Here is a 14,899-nt window from a genome sequence, read left to right on the forward strand (position 1 = left end):
GGGAAAATATTTTGACTTCTTGCTACGTGCTGTATGATTAGCTTTCCAATAATACACTTATGTCTACAATACACAAACATCAAAACCAAAGAAGTCTGCAGAACAGGCACAGAACGCATTTCGAAAACGCGTGTGCTTCGATCTTTTGTTTCATACATATATAATTCGACAGAGCTTAATAATAACTTGAGGCAGCCACTTAGGACGACTTCTGCACGCTACTGGACGTGCGTAGTGCGAGTACACTGATTCCGGTTTTCTGGAAAGACCTTAAACATAACTGTTTTACATTTATTTCTCAACAATCATATCCCATAGCAATATGCAAAAGAACAGTCAATGTAAACTTTATAACATTTCTCCATTCGGATTTCATCGAGGTCGCCCAAACTAACAGATAAGCGCTTGTCTGTACCTTCAACTTGCCCTTCGCATCTGCCTCGAGTTTCAACAGCTTGCCTGAAGCAGACTGTATCAAAATAAGAAGTGATGATTTTACCTGCAGTGGGGGGGAGTATATATCAAGTGAAAGTCAGAACTGTTAACAAGTTAACAAAACAGAATTGTGGGTTTTCAATATAAGGAACTGACATGCATATAATTTGAAGAATAAAATGTTAACACCAAAAGACATACTTACAATTAATGCACTTTAAAAGAGGGTTAAAATTAAGGGTTGTAGTATAAAACAGGAAGAGTAGGGGGAAATTATAACCAGAGTTGTGGGGAAGAAGTGGGGATAGGGCTGAAAAGTGTTCTCAAGGACTAAAACTCACTTCATTTCTCATTCCTTATTTTGAAGTGAAGAAGATACTGGCATCACAAAGAGGCTGCTGAATTCTTAGTGTCTCGACCTGGACTATATGTCGCGCGTGTGATTATTAAGTAATGTGCTGTTATATGGGATGCAACGGAGTCTGTAAACTCATCGCCTCTCGCTGTAAACACTCTACAACAACAGGAAACGCCGATGGCTACACTAAGGCTACTTGTTCTTGTATGTATAGTGAAGTACTTAAACTCTTAGGCGGATCATACACTGAATCAGTTTGCATGTACTCAGTTTCTTGCTGTTCAGAAACTACTTTGAATCAGTCTCTAAGCTTTTGTTCTTCTGGTGATGATGGTCACGTCGACGAAAAAGGAGAAGACGATGTTAGGTACGTCATGTCCACACTCTGAGTTTACGGAACTGCTAAAGAATTAATGTACATACAAAATTAAATGTTTCGATCTTTCTACACGAGGAGTCCAACTTTTTCCAGACTCAGTAAGTCCAGTTGAGACGAAGTTAATGAAAAATGACACCAAATAGGACAGAAGGAAGGCTTCAGACTGCATGGTAAACCTATTCTAACCATTTTTATAAAACCAGTATGTGACTACACAGCTCGTATATAACCACCACAGCGTTCCCAGCGTAAAAATCATTTAAAATCCGTGTGTAACCTCCAATTTAAAACAACAGAATTTTTCCATAAAACCAATTTCCAGTTTTATTAATCCGATTTCATACAACTGGCGATAAATGCGGCTGAAACCAAATAGCAAAGGCATACTCCAATGGAGTATACAAATTATCAACGGCGTTGATTTTTGCATGACTTGCTGTCTTCAATCTTTATTAATTTAAAATACAAATCTACAATTGCAAATCTATTCACACTCCACATATCAAAATGCACGTGGTCAGGAAATGTCTGTCCTAAAATTTAGCCAAAATTCATAATACCAAAAAATGGTTCCACTAAAAGTCGTCAAGTCGTGAATGTCAGGAAAATCCTGACCAGAGGATATTCGGTCTGTGGATATCCCCGATATGAAGCAGTATTAAGGTACAATTTGGCTGCACGCGACAGAGACAAGCGACCGAGGCAGGCGACAGAGTTACGAGACCGAGACTGGTCGCTTCCTGTCTGTTCTCTGTACAATCGTATGAAGTACAATTACGAGCGCGAGACAAAGACAGGCGACAGAGACAAAGCACAGGAGACCGCTCTCGGACCAGTAGTGTCTCGCGACGGGCTCAGGCAGCACGTGTGTTGTTGAGTAAAACAATGGCAGAAATCAAATTTACTGGTGACCAAGATGAGCAATTGGTAGAATTAGTAGCAGAAAACCGACCACTGACCACCGACAGAAAGATCCTTCTCCACGTCTGGTTTTGAATATTGAACTCATAGGTTTTCTTTGTTTCTTTCGCAACAAATAACACAGCAACACATCATCTTCTTCTTATTCTTCGAGTAACCTTTTTAGAAGCATTTTTGTACTCATTTTTCACAGAATATGTGCACGTATGTCTCAACAAAACAAAGAAAACAAACACTTTGCCGCATGTCTCGGTCGCCACCTCATAAGTGTGTGGCGACAAGCTGCGATGTGTCCGTCTCCCGTCTTTGTCGCCTGCCTCGGTCGCTTGTCTCTGTCGCGTGCAGCCAAATTGTACCTTTAATGACCGCTACACCACCACGCCTTGTACAATGGGTTAGCTAGATTCTTGATTAGTTACCTGGCTAAACGGTTAATAACGTTCAAAGTTCCGTTGCACTAGAACAATTGTAGTAGTATTACGTGTTTTAAAAGGACTCTCGGGATGCAAATGAGTACAAGCAAGTTATAACAGAGGTAACGCGCAAACATATGTTTGGGACTTCGAATTCCGGCCGGAGAACAGATTATTCTGACTGAATTCTCACTAATGTCCTCATGTCTAACGTGGGAATTACACTCAAGTAATTCGGCGGATTTAATTTGGATCCGTATCGGTCCATTATATTCCACAAAGATCAAATCGAATGTTACCATTTCTCCCTCATGAAAACCATTATACAAAAGATTTGCACTGAATGTACAATACAGATCTCAGCAACTCGGAACCCACCTGCTAGCATCCGACGGCTGTGTTCTGCGATGTGACCAACTTATTTCCCAGCAGTTCGCTCGCTGATGCTGCTGGTTCCAAGTTAAATGGGATTTATGTATTACTTGAGACATGTCTGGATGTGGCGTATATTTAACAACGCAAACTTTCAGAAAAAAACACCGTACGACTATGTGATTATAACACGCCGGGTTTATATGTCCATCCGTATGTAACAAGTAGTAAGCAGATAACGATAGTTGTTTACCGAGAAGCAAACTAAAAACTGCCCGCTGAGTTTTCTTTTTGTTCCTAGCGGGCCAATATAACCCACATTAACTTTACATAAGTTCAAAATTCAACTTCGTTTTACTTCTCTGAAAAACCCTCTTCATATGAAGAATCTGTACATAACATACAAATCTCAAGATATACAACTTGTATCTGAAATATATTTCGATATGATACAAACCTATATATAAGGAAACAAAAGGGGAAAATATAAATGACGATGTCTCGTATTTCTTACGTCGTGCGTGGTCCGAGGGCCGCGGTTTGACACACTTGCCGGCCTTGCTGCCGGTCTTATAACGAAGGTTGAATGAGGGCCTTGCTCATCATGCAACATCCTGGTGTAGAAGGCACATGCCCCTGTTTGAGACTGTTACATCTTTTCGAAAGTAGCCTATGCGGGCCTATAGCCCATTTCATATTAAAAAAAAACAACTATATCAAACCGGTCTAATCCCAGGATCCGACTAATCTAGCGTTCCGTGTCGTAGAACAGTGGCATTTTGGTAAGCATGTTGATATTTTGTTAGTGGATCCAACATAACTATCGTAAACATTTTAAGGGCGAAATTCTGCTGTGTTATTCAATATAGAATCGTAGTCTTTTGTCATAACATAAACTCCATAAAATACTTTCAAGTGAGAAGTTCTTAGTCGCGTCTGCTAGCCAAATAGATTCCCTTCTTTTATAGCATATCTTGCAATTACAAATATCCCGATGCAATGCATATACAGGCTTCTCAAGGACTGAAGGGTAACCAGAAGTTTATTACGTGTTCACAACAGCCTGCCACTGGTTAGTATCCTGAGCCAGACAAATCTAGCCCACCCTATTACTTTAGGACCTCTTAAATGTCATCCCACATACTAGATCCTACAAGAGGTCTCGATTAGATTTTATGACTGAAATTCTGCATGCACTTCTAATTATAATACGAAAGTAAACAAAATAAAGTCAACTATATCGTAAGTTTTGTAAAAATAATCATATACCGAATTAACTCTGGTCTATACGTAGTAAAGTAGGGTATTTAAATCAAGACACTTATAATAGGATGGGACTGTACTGAATTTTGATGGTAAAGGCAGGGGAGATGAAAAGGCAACAACAGATGGATTTCAGGGAGATAAAATGTAAAGATGTAAGACGAATGGTAATTGTTCAGGACTGGGACAAGTGGTGGGCTTTGGTATTAGCAGTGTTGAACCTTCGAGTTTTACTACATGAGAGTGAGAGAGTCAGTTAATACACAAAAAAGTTATGTCTGCATAAAGTTCTAAGAAGCATCCTTTCAATCAACATACTTTTTACTTCAGAGATAAATGATGTTCATATACATCAAAATGTTTGCTTCCAGAAAACAAGTGAATATTGTAAGTTCCAACTGCATGAAGAACGATCATTCAGAATTCAGTATTCAGTATATATTATGTTTTTATTAGAACCATCAAACATGTCTAACTGTTTTAATCCTACTACATTACATGGAGGGTACGTTAGTTTCATTCAGTGGTTGCAATATGAAGATAGTAATTTCTGCAGCATGTATGAAATGACCCCAAACTAAAAACACTTCAAACCTGTATCATGGCATTGTTACAGCTACTTGTTGGCAGATTGTGTGTCTACTGTCTATTTCCTGAGCAACGCTACCACATTCCAGTATCCATTCCAGCAAATTCTAATGCACACTTCAAGATTTTCAATGCTTTAGATGGCTCCTATCATTTTGGTTATGATACTGGTGAGAATAAGTATGAACTTTCACGTTATCAGAAGAACACAAATTTCAGTAATTTCATAACATAATTTTAATAGGCAGGATTTGAGGTTTTCACAGAGATGAGTCTAAAGATGGCTGTCTTCTGGGTTGTAGTGCCATGTAGTCCATGCTGCCTCCATCATCAGGGTGATCATCACCCTCATGATGGAGGAGGACCTCTGAAACGTCGGTAAACTTCTACCATATTACATGGCTCTACAACCCAGAAGACAGCCATATTCATAATTTTAATATGTCACTGAAAATAAATATTCATTGGAAAGTCTTCTGGGTATTGCGCCACCTCAAAATGGCATAAATTATGGACATACATTACAAATTTCAAACATGTAGAGTGTAAATGTTTGTGATGATGTGTGACACTCATAATTTAGCAATGAGTAAAATCATACAAATATTCTTAATATCATATATTCATTACTGACAGAATACCAGTATTTGACTATCATGTTCTAGGGCTAATGCAATACCAGTCCTTCCGTGAAGAGTTTCGAGATCGTAGTGGACGAGTTAAAGGGAAGTTTGGTTTCATAGATCCAAAGGGAATTTTGCGGATCACCGAGTACACAGCTGACAAGCATGGATACAGGTAAATACCACAGTGGAGTACATAATATGAAAATGATCAAGAACACCAACAACATGAAGGAAAGTTAAAAGCAAAGTTGTCGATGTGTCTAAGCTCCACAACACAAAGAGACATAGAAGACATAAAAATAAAGTTCCATCCATTCTAGACCACTGCATTAAATTTAAATGAGTCCGTTAATGTCACACTCCAGACACTTTTCTTCCCGATGGGAAGAGACTCTGGTATCCAACGTATAGAATGCTGGGTGGGCCCCAAAGACAATTAGGAGAGACAAAAATTCTTGCTCTTGCCAAAAAACAAACCTTGGTTATCCAATACGCAGCCGGTGATTTTACTGAATAGGCTATCTTGGTTCACTGATACAATAATTCCTACACTGTTAAGACGATGAGCTAAATGCTCACCACTTAGCCTCATAAAATGGACAATGTGGATAAGCAAATGCTTTATTTTCTTTGCAGGACCAAACAGACAACTCGTTACTTGGTGAAAAAGGATGAACCTTTACCCATCATTGGCCCAATTCCAGGACCACTTAATACAAGAAGAAGTCCACCACAATGATAAATGACTGACCATTACCTTCATCAACAGTAAATGGATCATTACTATCAGTTGGCTTTGATCAAAATGTTCAAGAACTAATTTTGTCACACATAAAACAAATATTAAACAAGTGGTATATATGACAACTATTATTGACTTAATTCCTACTATTCTGTCTCGGTCATGAGAGAAATGCCATTTTGCACAAATACGGTTCAATGACAAAAAATGGCTGACATAAATGGGTAAATATGCATACCAAAAAATAAGATGTTGACTTTTATGACACATTTCATGAAGACAGAAGAATGACAACTTTTTTATAATATGAATCCTACACAGAAAATGGCAGGTCACTTTTAACCTAAGGTCAAGGTTCTCAGCAAAAATCCTACCATCTATTCAAATCAATGCCATCTCACTGATCTCTTTGACTATAGAATTTTTCTTTATTTCTTCCAACTGGCTCCCCTAATACATATTTTTCAGATTTGGCATTAGCACTTGGGTCATACTATACACTAACAGAAGCCTGGATTGGCTTCATACACATTCAAATGCTGGTGCTGAACATTCCCAACACACTACAAAATTTAACCTCTATCAATCAGCTTTTACATGTAACATGTGAGAAAACTCAACCTCACATGGCAATAAGCAAATATTTATCAGTGAAACAAAACTTCTAAAGCTCAGGACCAGAATAAAACGGGGTAAAATCAATGAGGTATTTTTACAAGTAATGGTGTTAGGCAGGGCTGTGGAGTCAGAGTCGAAGTCGGAAGCAATGTTAGGTGGAGTCGGCAAAAATGTACCGACACCGACTTCAAACTCGATATAAACTCTTAAAAACAATTTTTATTCCGTGTGAGCCGCCGGCAGCCTCACATTTTAGGGAATTCAACGACGCGTTGAGCCACATTGTGTGGGAATAATGCTTTGTTACTTTGGCTCCGGTACCTTAACAATACAAACTGTCTACAAATCAACTGATTTCTGCAATAACCATTACACGTAAAAGTAGGCTGGTGATTCACGTAGTGGTGATGAAATCTCTTATGCTGCCATTTACCATTTTAGTAGGTTTACCCTTATTAATACATATTGAGCTTTTATGAAGGAGTCGGGGTCGGAGTCAGCGTCAAAGCCCTGGTGTTAGGCATGGGAATTCAAAACAATGACTAAAAATGTGCTCTAAAATGAATATGAAATTTGTTTTTCAGTGTCTTGCACTGAATGTGTATCATAATATTGCACAAAATTCCACTAATCTCATACAGCAAAATCCCTCAAAACCAGTCTTTAGCTTCTTCTAAGTCCCTCATAATGGAAGTCTTAAATTCATTCTAAACCTAAAATTTACACACACACACATACACATCTATATGGGTTGGCCTACTCCCCTTTCTTGACACAAAACAATTTCTACAAATCCTGAAATTTGAAACTTTTTAGCTGTGACTTATAGCTTCCCTCGACTTAGAAGTCATCATACCCCTCGCAAATATTAATGGTCATTCCAACATGACTGGTTTCCTCTTCTCAAAGTCATCAGAATTTAAATCAAGGACTACACCAGTTACACTGGCAACCCTTTACATCAGAAGTTCCTAATTTACCATGAAATGATTTAAGTCATCTAATGATTTATAAGTACATATATGTTACAGAAAACCAAAAATTCATATATCTGGTAACATCAAGACCTCAAACTAAATTTAACAAGAAATATGTATGAAACCAACAGATTAAAAAAAGACTCCATGTGATTGACATTAGGGCATGCATACATGACAAAAAGATTTATACCAATAGACAAGAATTTTTAATACCCACCCTACTTATTACAAAATTATATCTACACAAAACTTATTATTCTACTGGCTACCTCTGGCACAAACAAAACATAACAAGCAGAGAATGATAATACAGAATATATTCTGCATGTGTACAATGACCAATTTTTAAGAAAATCAAGCTGGACACACACATGCTGCAGGCACACAAGTATGGTGTAAACACTTGAAATGTGTCTATCGCTTCTCTAGATTCTTTAATCTTGCCTCCAGACGTTTAGAATATGCATCAAGTTTGTATGCTGCTTGTTCAAGCTTTGTAACACTGTCTTCAATCTGGTCTATCTGTTCCAGATAAGGCTGCAGACTCTCATCTGTGAGCGAGAGATCAATTTACATGTCAGTTTCAGTTGTTATAAAAGGAACTGAACATTATCTGTCAGAACTGACTGTGGGTTTAAAAAGCTGGCAAACCTAGTTCAGGTATTAGCGATAATGAACATTTGTGCTCTATTATCAGAAAGTTACTTACACTTGTCATTCAGATCAATCATGGTACGAGCCACATTGCCTGCAATCTGTTTCATATCTGAGTATTTAGAGATTGTTGCTCGATTCATTGCCTCCAGTAACCTATAATCTTCCTGTAGAAGGAAGAATAGATAGAAACATAAATTACAAGTATCTACATACAACGCTGGCAGAGAAACATTTGATCCCAAGAATAAGTAGACATTTTTGAGAATTATACAATATAGAACTTCATAATTTATATGAGCCATTTAGTATTGTTACTGCAGCAATCATTTGGAAAACTGAAGAGGATATATGAGGATAACATCAGCTTTTATTATACGGGAATAGGAAATTTCAATCCGCATACTACAAGGCTGCAGGTCCGACAAATGGTTAAGTGGTTTAGTAGTACGCTATTGTGGCAAATGGACAGCTAATCCATGTATAACCTGTGACACATGGCAGATGAAGGTTAAGATGGATCTTAAGGAATAAGTCTGTGAAAATGATGGATGCAACTGGCTCAGGATTGTGTCCAAACTCAGAATTTGGTGACAATAATTCACACCTGTGTTGCTGTCAATTCACCAAACAGGTAATCAGCTGTTTTCTGAAACATTGTAGTTGCCAGACGACTTAGATTTGGATCATGTGGGTCAAGGGCTTCAAAACTGCTCGTACTTGTGGACAGTGTCGGTCCTGAAAATGTGTAACGAGTAAATACAGGATATTCCACAAACACATTTCAAAGAGACAATTGTATCGCTGGTGCAAGCCAAGTCACACTCACATAATGATCATTTTGCAGTCACTTTAAAGCATAACTCATTTTATTTAATTTAAAACTATATATGTATTGATGACTAATATGTTCTCATCAGCTTATATGAGTTACCTTACATAACAAAACCAATAAGATTATATGAGTTTAAAAAGATCAGAGACAAAAGTTTGTATGTTCAGACATGCACAGACCCTATGAACAGTCTGTGGAATTATTCTGTTTCATTACATCAGCAAGTAAACATATCCCAGAGGACAGCACAGTGTATGAAAGGTTTTAAAGTGGTGAAGTATATCAAAGAAGACCATGAATTGAACATAAAAGATCTACTGACACTAACAGCTTGCAACAATGTGGAACAATAACAGTGCAGGAGACTGTGCAAAGTGACTGAAAACTAATAAGAAATTACTGCAACACAAGTGTGTCCGTTGGTAGCAACAACATAATACTCAGTTTCATAAGTTGAATCACCCTGCCAACACATACTAAGAATGCTGATGAAGGAACAACGCAGTGACTGCATGAGGATCAGTGATGAGATCAACATCATAGCAGGAAACAATTCTGACTTTGACCAGTTTCTGATTCCAAAATGCTACTTTATGGTTAGGTTAAATTAGTCCAATCGTTTCTACCAAAGTTTAGTTTAGGGGGATCCATACTGTATTCTGAAATTTCACCTCTTAGAATATTCGTTGATTGTTTTATTTAAACCTTTTATATGGAAGAACATTCAACCTAACCTTAACAACATAGTCACTGAAAACTGATACTTTCATTTACAATTTATAATGAACTACACATACTAGAAATTCCGGCTATGATTAATTGCATAAAATTCCTAGTCTCTAAAGTCTTAATTTTGGGCTCCTGTGCCTTTATGTATGGCATTTTTGGCATTAATTATTGGTGTTAATACACCATTGGCTGTTTTTGTCATCTCGCTTACGACAGTCGCTGTGGTTTTAAAAAAGCACGTGTGTTAAAAAGGCAAAGCATGATTATGTAACGTAAAAAACTGTTGGGAGAATACAATTGTCAAACGTAACACTTTATAAGCCATCATACCTTTTTTAGGAGAATCCGTAATTCCTTCACTATCACATTCATCAGCCATAACTTCAAAATATATTGAATTAACTGTATTATTCTATCAGTTACTTGCAATTTGCACTAATTTTCCACTCTAAACACCACTTTGAAATAATACTTCAAAAACATATAACAGATGACCTAATCTTTAATCCACGCTAGGTGAACTGTCATTTGCTACATCACTATTTGCTACAACCCATTGCTGAACGTGTTAATACAATAAAGATGGAGAACACATACTTTTAATTATTTTTCAACGACAAATTTCAACATAAAGTATTATTATTTACGATTGAAAGTGAGGACGTAAATATGGTGGAAGTAGGGATTTGTACGGAATAATAGCTTACTGTCTTACCGATTGATCACCGAAGTCTACGCTTTTCTTGTTTTCCAGTTTCCCTATAGGGGCACATATCCTTGCATGTCGTGTTCATGGTAGGATATGGCGTCTTGTCATACGTTTCCGAGCTATCTTCAATCACGCAATTTGTACTATTGAGGGGAATATCTATTCTGTCTCATGCAACAATCATTTTATTTCCTAAATTCATGCGTAACATGAATTGAATGTACAGAATTTTGAGATATGCTCGACAAACTTGTGGGGATATGTCCGCAGTTCTTTAGACCAAAAGAATTTCACATACAGAAATATTCTGGAAAAATTACAGGGTTATTCTATCAAAATAGAACCTAATTCTGCATTCCCCGCAAAAAACAATATTATATTTTAGGCTTGGTTGAATCTTTGTCCCTGCAATGCGGGTTATTCAGAGGTTGCAAGAGTTCTTTTTTGTTTTCTCTCTCTCCTTCTCGCATTGATTTCATTGGTCTTGCCGACTGAACCTGTTTATTAAAAAAATACACAAATACTTAAAACTAAACCCTCCTACATGAAAGTCCATTTTGCCTGCACGGGCTAAACTGAACACAAAAGCTGAGTTCACACCACCTGTCCACAAATCCTATCCTATCAGGGGAGACGGGAGGACAAATTCAACTTACAAAATAACTAGAAAAAACAAAGTTCATAGGGTTGCTAACTTGGCATTAACCTAAGCCCTTTGTCATGACGGCTACCGCTTCAAACACAAAGTTGCCTGACACAGTACTATGTTATTATCATGACCAGCCTGAGGCCGGACTGATATAAGACCGTGTCGATGTTATGGCGTACCTCATTTGCTACAAGTACACAGCCCATCCTCCTGCGGATGGTTCCTCAACAACTAAGAGTTCGGCAAAAAAACTGTTTTATTTTAACGTTACCGTTCGCGCGTTGCTCCTTTCGCCATGGTCCCTCGTTCCACGTCTACCCCGAATGAACACTGCTGCTTCCACTGGAACGTTGCTGCCGTTGACAAAATCCATGAAAATGGCACAGCACTGTATTATAAACACTCTCTTGTAACAATCGTGCACACACACGAAGATCACAGCACAACACTTTATCAGCAAGTGCTGGAAGACAAACGCCTAGACATCACAATTTTGTAGCCTCAAGCAATATCGTATCTGTGCGATCACTACAGACGCTACTAATGGAATCTTTATTTTTAAAGACAGTGGCTTGATATTTCAAAACAGAAGAATTCCACGAAATGTATATATGGATAAACAGTCACATTAATAATATTGTCTCCTTTCTTCGTAGAAAAGTTCCACATAACAACAGCCAAAAAGCCTGCATTCACTCTCGTACACACGCGAACCACGAACTGCCAACCTGCCTGCCACAGAGGTAATTTGCCTGTAAACGTTGTACTTATTAAAGTTAAAAATTTCGTAACTTTTGATTGCTGGTGATACAAGTAAGCGTATTTAACTACCTTCGGTAATTTATTGAAACATTTGCTATATAAGGATAAATTATGACGTATTTTTGAGGTTATGTCCAAATGGCGTCAGGTGAACTGGTACGTTTGTTCAGTAAGCGAATAGTTTTCACGTTACACGCTAAAATTGAACATAACTGAATAGAAACAATTTTGTATGAAAGTACTTCCTGTGTTCAACAAGATATGACGATACTTTATTTTAGTAAGACTTGCTGAAGAAAGTCATAAGAAACCTCACGATAACAGAATGCCTGAAATGAAGGCGACAAATTATAATTACAATATTTCCAAAGTATCTACACATGTTAAAAATAAATTTTGTTCATTTTCTGCAAACCAGAACTACACCGCGTTTCACAATATAATAAACAATGGTGTGACTGAAGCTTGTTTATTCGACATCAAGATTCTGTATCAGTATTAATATTCAAATAAATTAATATAGCTAGTGCACCCAAAGTTTATTAAACCCTTTTAGGGGATATGAAATTTTATTTTAATCCTGAACCACCAGAAGACGGAAATGGACACACATGAACGTACAAATTGTGTTAGTGTTTGCCGGTGACGCATATGAAAGAAACCCCACAAGCAAATAAAGAAAAATCATTAGTTTTGTTAGTGTGTTAGTCTAGCAGATAGACTAGTATTTTTAACATTCATAAGTGGAACTTCCCATAAAATAATTTTATATAAACTCTGACGTCACGTTAAATGTAATATGCACATTATTGTTATAATAAAAACGTGAGTTGTATATAAAATTTTGGTCGGAAAACGTGAACCTATGTGCTCTGTTAAACCGGATAACTTTCTAACCGGTTAAATATCTAGTAACTGCTTAAATATTTATTTACAGTGAATTCCGGTTAATTGGGACACATCGGGACTAGAACAGTTTGGCCCAGTTAAGCGGCTACCCCAATTATGCGAAGTTCCACGTAGAGTTAAAAAGGTTTTTTCTTGAAGATTTGTCGCAAATAAACGGCTGCCCCGAATAACCGATGGCCCAATTAAACAAAATCTACTGTATTTACATATTTGTTTATTTTTGATTGCCGACGACATTTAAAAGTTCTTAATTGTTTTTATGTTTATTATGTGTGGTTTTCATAATGATTAATTCTACCAACAACATTTTCTGCACAAACTGTAAATAATGTTGGAATTCTTTACTTGTTTTGTATCGTGTTTGTCCGCTTGTTGGTAGCCCAAAGTAGTGTAAAATATCTGTTTACTCCTCAACGTTAATGGATATCATAAATAGTACTTACGCAACATTTAGCCTGGCAATACATAATCTACGTATAAGTTATTCTAAATGTCAGTTTTACAATATTATTATCAAAGTTATGATAAATAGTTGTTACTGTTACAAACGACACAAATACGAAGCATCAAGTCTACTGACCACTGTTCAATCAGCAAAGTAATGTATGGCAGTCTGAAACTTTTTGATTGAATTTAATTTAAATACTTGCAAGTCGTTTAGTTAATAAAACTCCTAAAACTAGATGCTGTTCTATCATACGACACATTTAGCCTACGCAAAAACAAAAAATTCGACAGGCAGATTGCTAAGCTTCCATAACCTCTATAACCTACGTCGTGCAACACCTTTATGATGCAATTTGGCGCGATGTCGAATTAGTACTGGATCTTCATTTAATTTCAACCGGAAGATGCCACCCTATGTCAAACGTGCAAGTGATACAGTGGCGCTTAGTGTAAAATATGTAAACATTCAAAGATCGACAACATAATTCATAAAGACGTTCCTAAACTTGAGTTGGTCGCATTTGTTCTGAATTTTAAAATTAGATAAATACATATATACGAAAACTACTGTTTGGTTGCATTTGGTCTCACTCTACATGAATAACATAGGGGAAAAATGTGCTGATGAGAATTTATGGACATCAGAGATAAATGAACAAGATAATAAAGAAAGTTACATCATGTGGGGCTTCAGTGTTTATGGTCTAGAGTTTAAATTGCTAAATGTAAGTATTATGCTTTGGAAGTGCTATAGAACAGGGTTGAAAATGGGCGTAGTTAGAAACTGGTGGGCGCTTTCCATATAGTTCCAGTACGAATTTGTTGCAACACAGCTATGTCCAGTGTTTAAGACATCATAAATATGATTCTCATCAATGACACATGTACTTTCGGAACAAATTTCTGTACCTGCATTTAGCAATTTTCTTTGTAACACATGCTAGTCATTTCCCAGGGCCTCTCTGCTGATCTAAAGAATGCACCTAATTCTGAAAATCATTTCCACCCCTGTCATAGGGACCTGGGGTAAAGATCTACTCATTCTAGACTTCGCTGCTACTTGGAGAAAGTGGTCAGCTTCCAACATAAACCACTCCAAAACAGATAAGAACGTGGAGGAGAAGAAAAAATATTTGCTCTGCTGGGGATTTAGGTGTTGCTTGTGGCTAGATGATGTTTCTACTCGCTCTGCCCAGTTGATGTCGAGTGGGCACTGGGTGGGCTGCAGAGTGGACCGAGTGCCACTGTATTAAGTAGCCCTACTTTGTGTCCATGAGCTTCCATGTTCAAATCTCAGATGATGGGTTGGTTATCCCGCATTTAAAACGATTTTTATCAGTCCCTGGATTAATATGTTGCTATAGTGCCTCAAAGTATGACTACCATTCTATATTCTTTAAATATGTCATTAACAATTTCCCCATCACTGGATCCCATGTAGCCTATGATACAGACAAGAAACTAAATAAAACAAAAGGTCATTATAATATAATTAAATAAACAAACGTAT

At 37.2% G+C, this 14,899-nt stretch overlaps 2 protein-coding genes across 2 annotated transcripts; one reads left to right on the forward strand and one right to left on the reverse strand.

Annotated features, from left to right (window-relative positions):
* The first annotated feature begins 892 nt into the window (after positions 1–892).
* Positions 893–6,216, forward strand: LOC110837293 (cuticle protein 14). The gene is made up of 4 exons (XM_022079243.2): positions 893–997; positions 4,758–4,899; positions 5,395–5,527; positions 5,992–6,216. Exons 1-4 carry the CDS (start codon positions 971–973, stop codon positions 6,092–6,094), a joined length of 405 nt encoding a protein of 134 aa, XP_021934935.1. The 5' UTR covers positions 893–970; the 3' UTR covers positions 6,095–6,216.
* Positions 6,217–6,501: 285 nt separating this feature from the next.
* Positions 6,502–10,608, reverse strand: Blos2 (biogenesis of lysosome-related organelles complex 1 subunit 2). Its single transcript, XM_087346641.1, has 4 exons — positions 10,244–10,608; positions 8,957–9,087; positions 8,405–8,516; positions 6,502–8,246 (listed from the first exon to the last, which is right to left on the reverse strand). Exons 1-4 carry the CDS (start codon positions 10,290–10,292, stop codon positions 8,110–8,112), a joined length of 429 nt encoding a protein of 142 aa, XP_087202767.1. The 5' UTR covers positions 10,293–10,608; the 3' UTR covers positions 6,502–8,109.
* Positions 10,609–14,899: the final 4,291 nt, after the last annotated feature.

Source organism: Zootermopsis nevadensis, unplaced genomic scaffold, assembly GCF_977971745.1.
Source record: "Zootermopsis nevadensis isolate Lab colony 2312 unplaced genomic scaffold, Znev_1.0 Znev_ptg000010l, whole genome shotgun sequence".
Taxonomy (NCBI): Eukaryota; Metazoa; Arthropoda; class Insecta; order Blattodea; family Termopsidae; genus Zootermopsis; species Zootermopsis nevadensis.

Excerpts from the sequence above, each read along its gene's own strand:
- LOC110837293 (XM_022079243.2), top strand. The coding sequence starts at position 971 with ATGGCTACACTAAGGCTACTTGTTCTT. Across the intron at positions 998-4,757 it reads CACTAAGGCTACTTGTTCTT|CTACTTGTTGGCAGATTGTG; the intron begins GTATGTATAGTG and ends GCATTGTTACAG. Across the intron at positions 4,900-5,394 it reads TCATTTTGGTTATGATACTG|GGCTAATGCAATACCAGTCC; the intron begins GTGAGAATAAGT and ends ATCATGTTCTAG.
- Blos2 (XM_087346641.1), bottom strand. The coding sequence starts at position 10,292 with ATGGCTGATGAATGTGATAGTGAAGGAATTACGGATTCTCCTAAAAAA. Across the intron at positions 9,088-10,243 it reads TACGGATTCTCCTAAAAAAG|GACCGACACTGTCCACAAGT; the intron begins GTATGATGGCTT and ends ACACATTTTCAG. Across the intron at positions 8,247-8,404 it reads GATTGATCTGAATGACAAGT|ATGAGAGTCTGCAGCCTTAT; the intron begins GTAAGTAACTTT and ends TCTCGCTCACAG.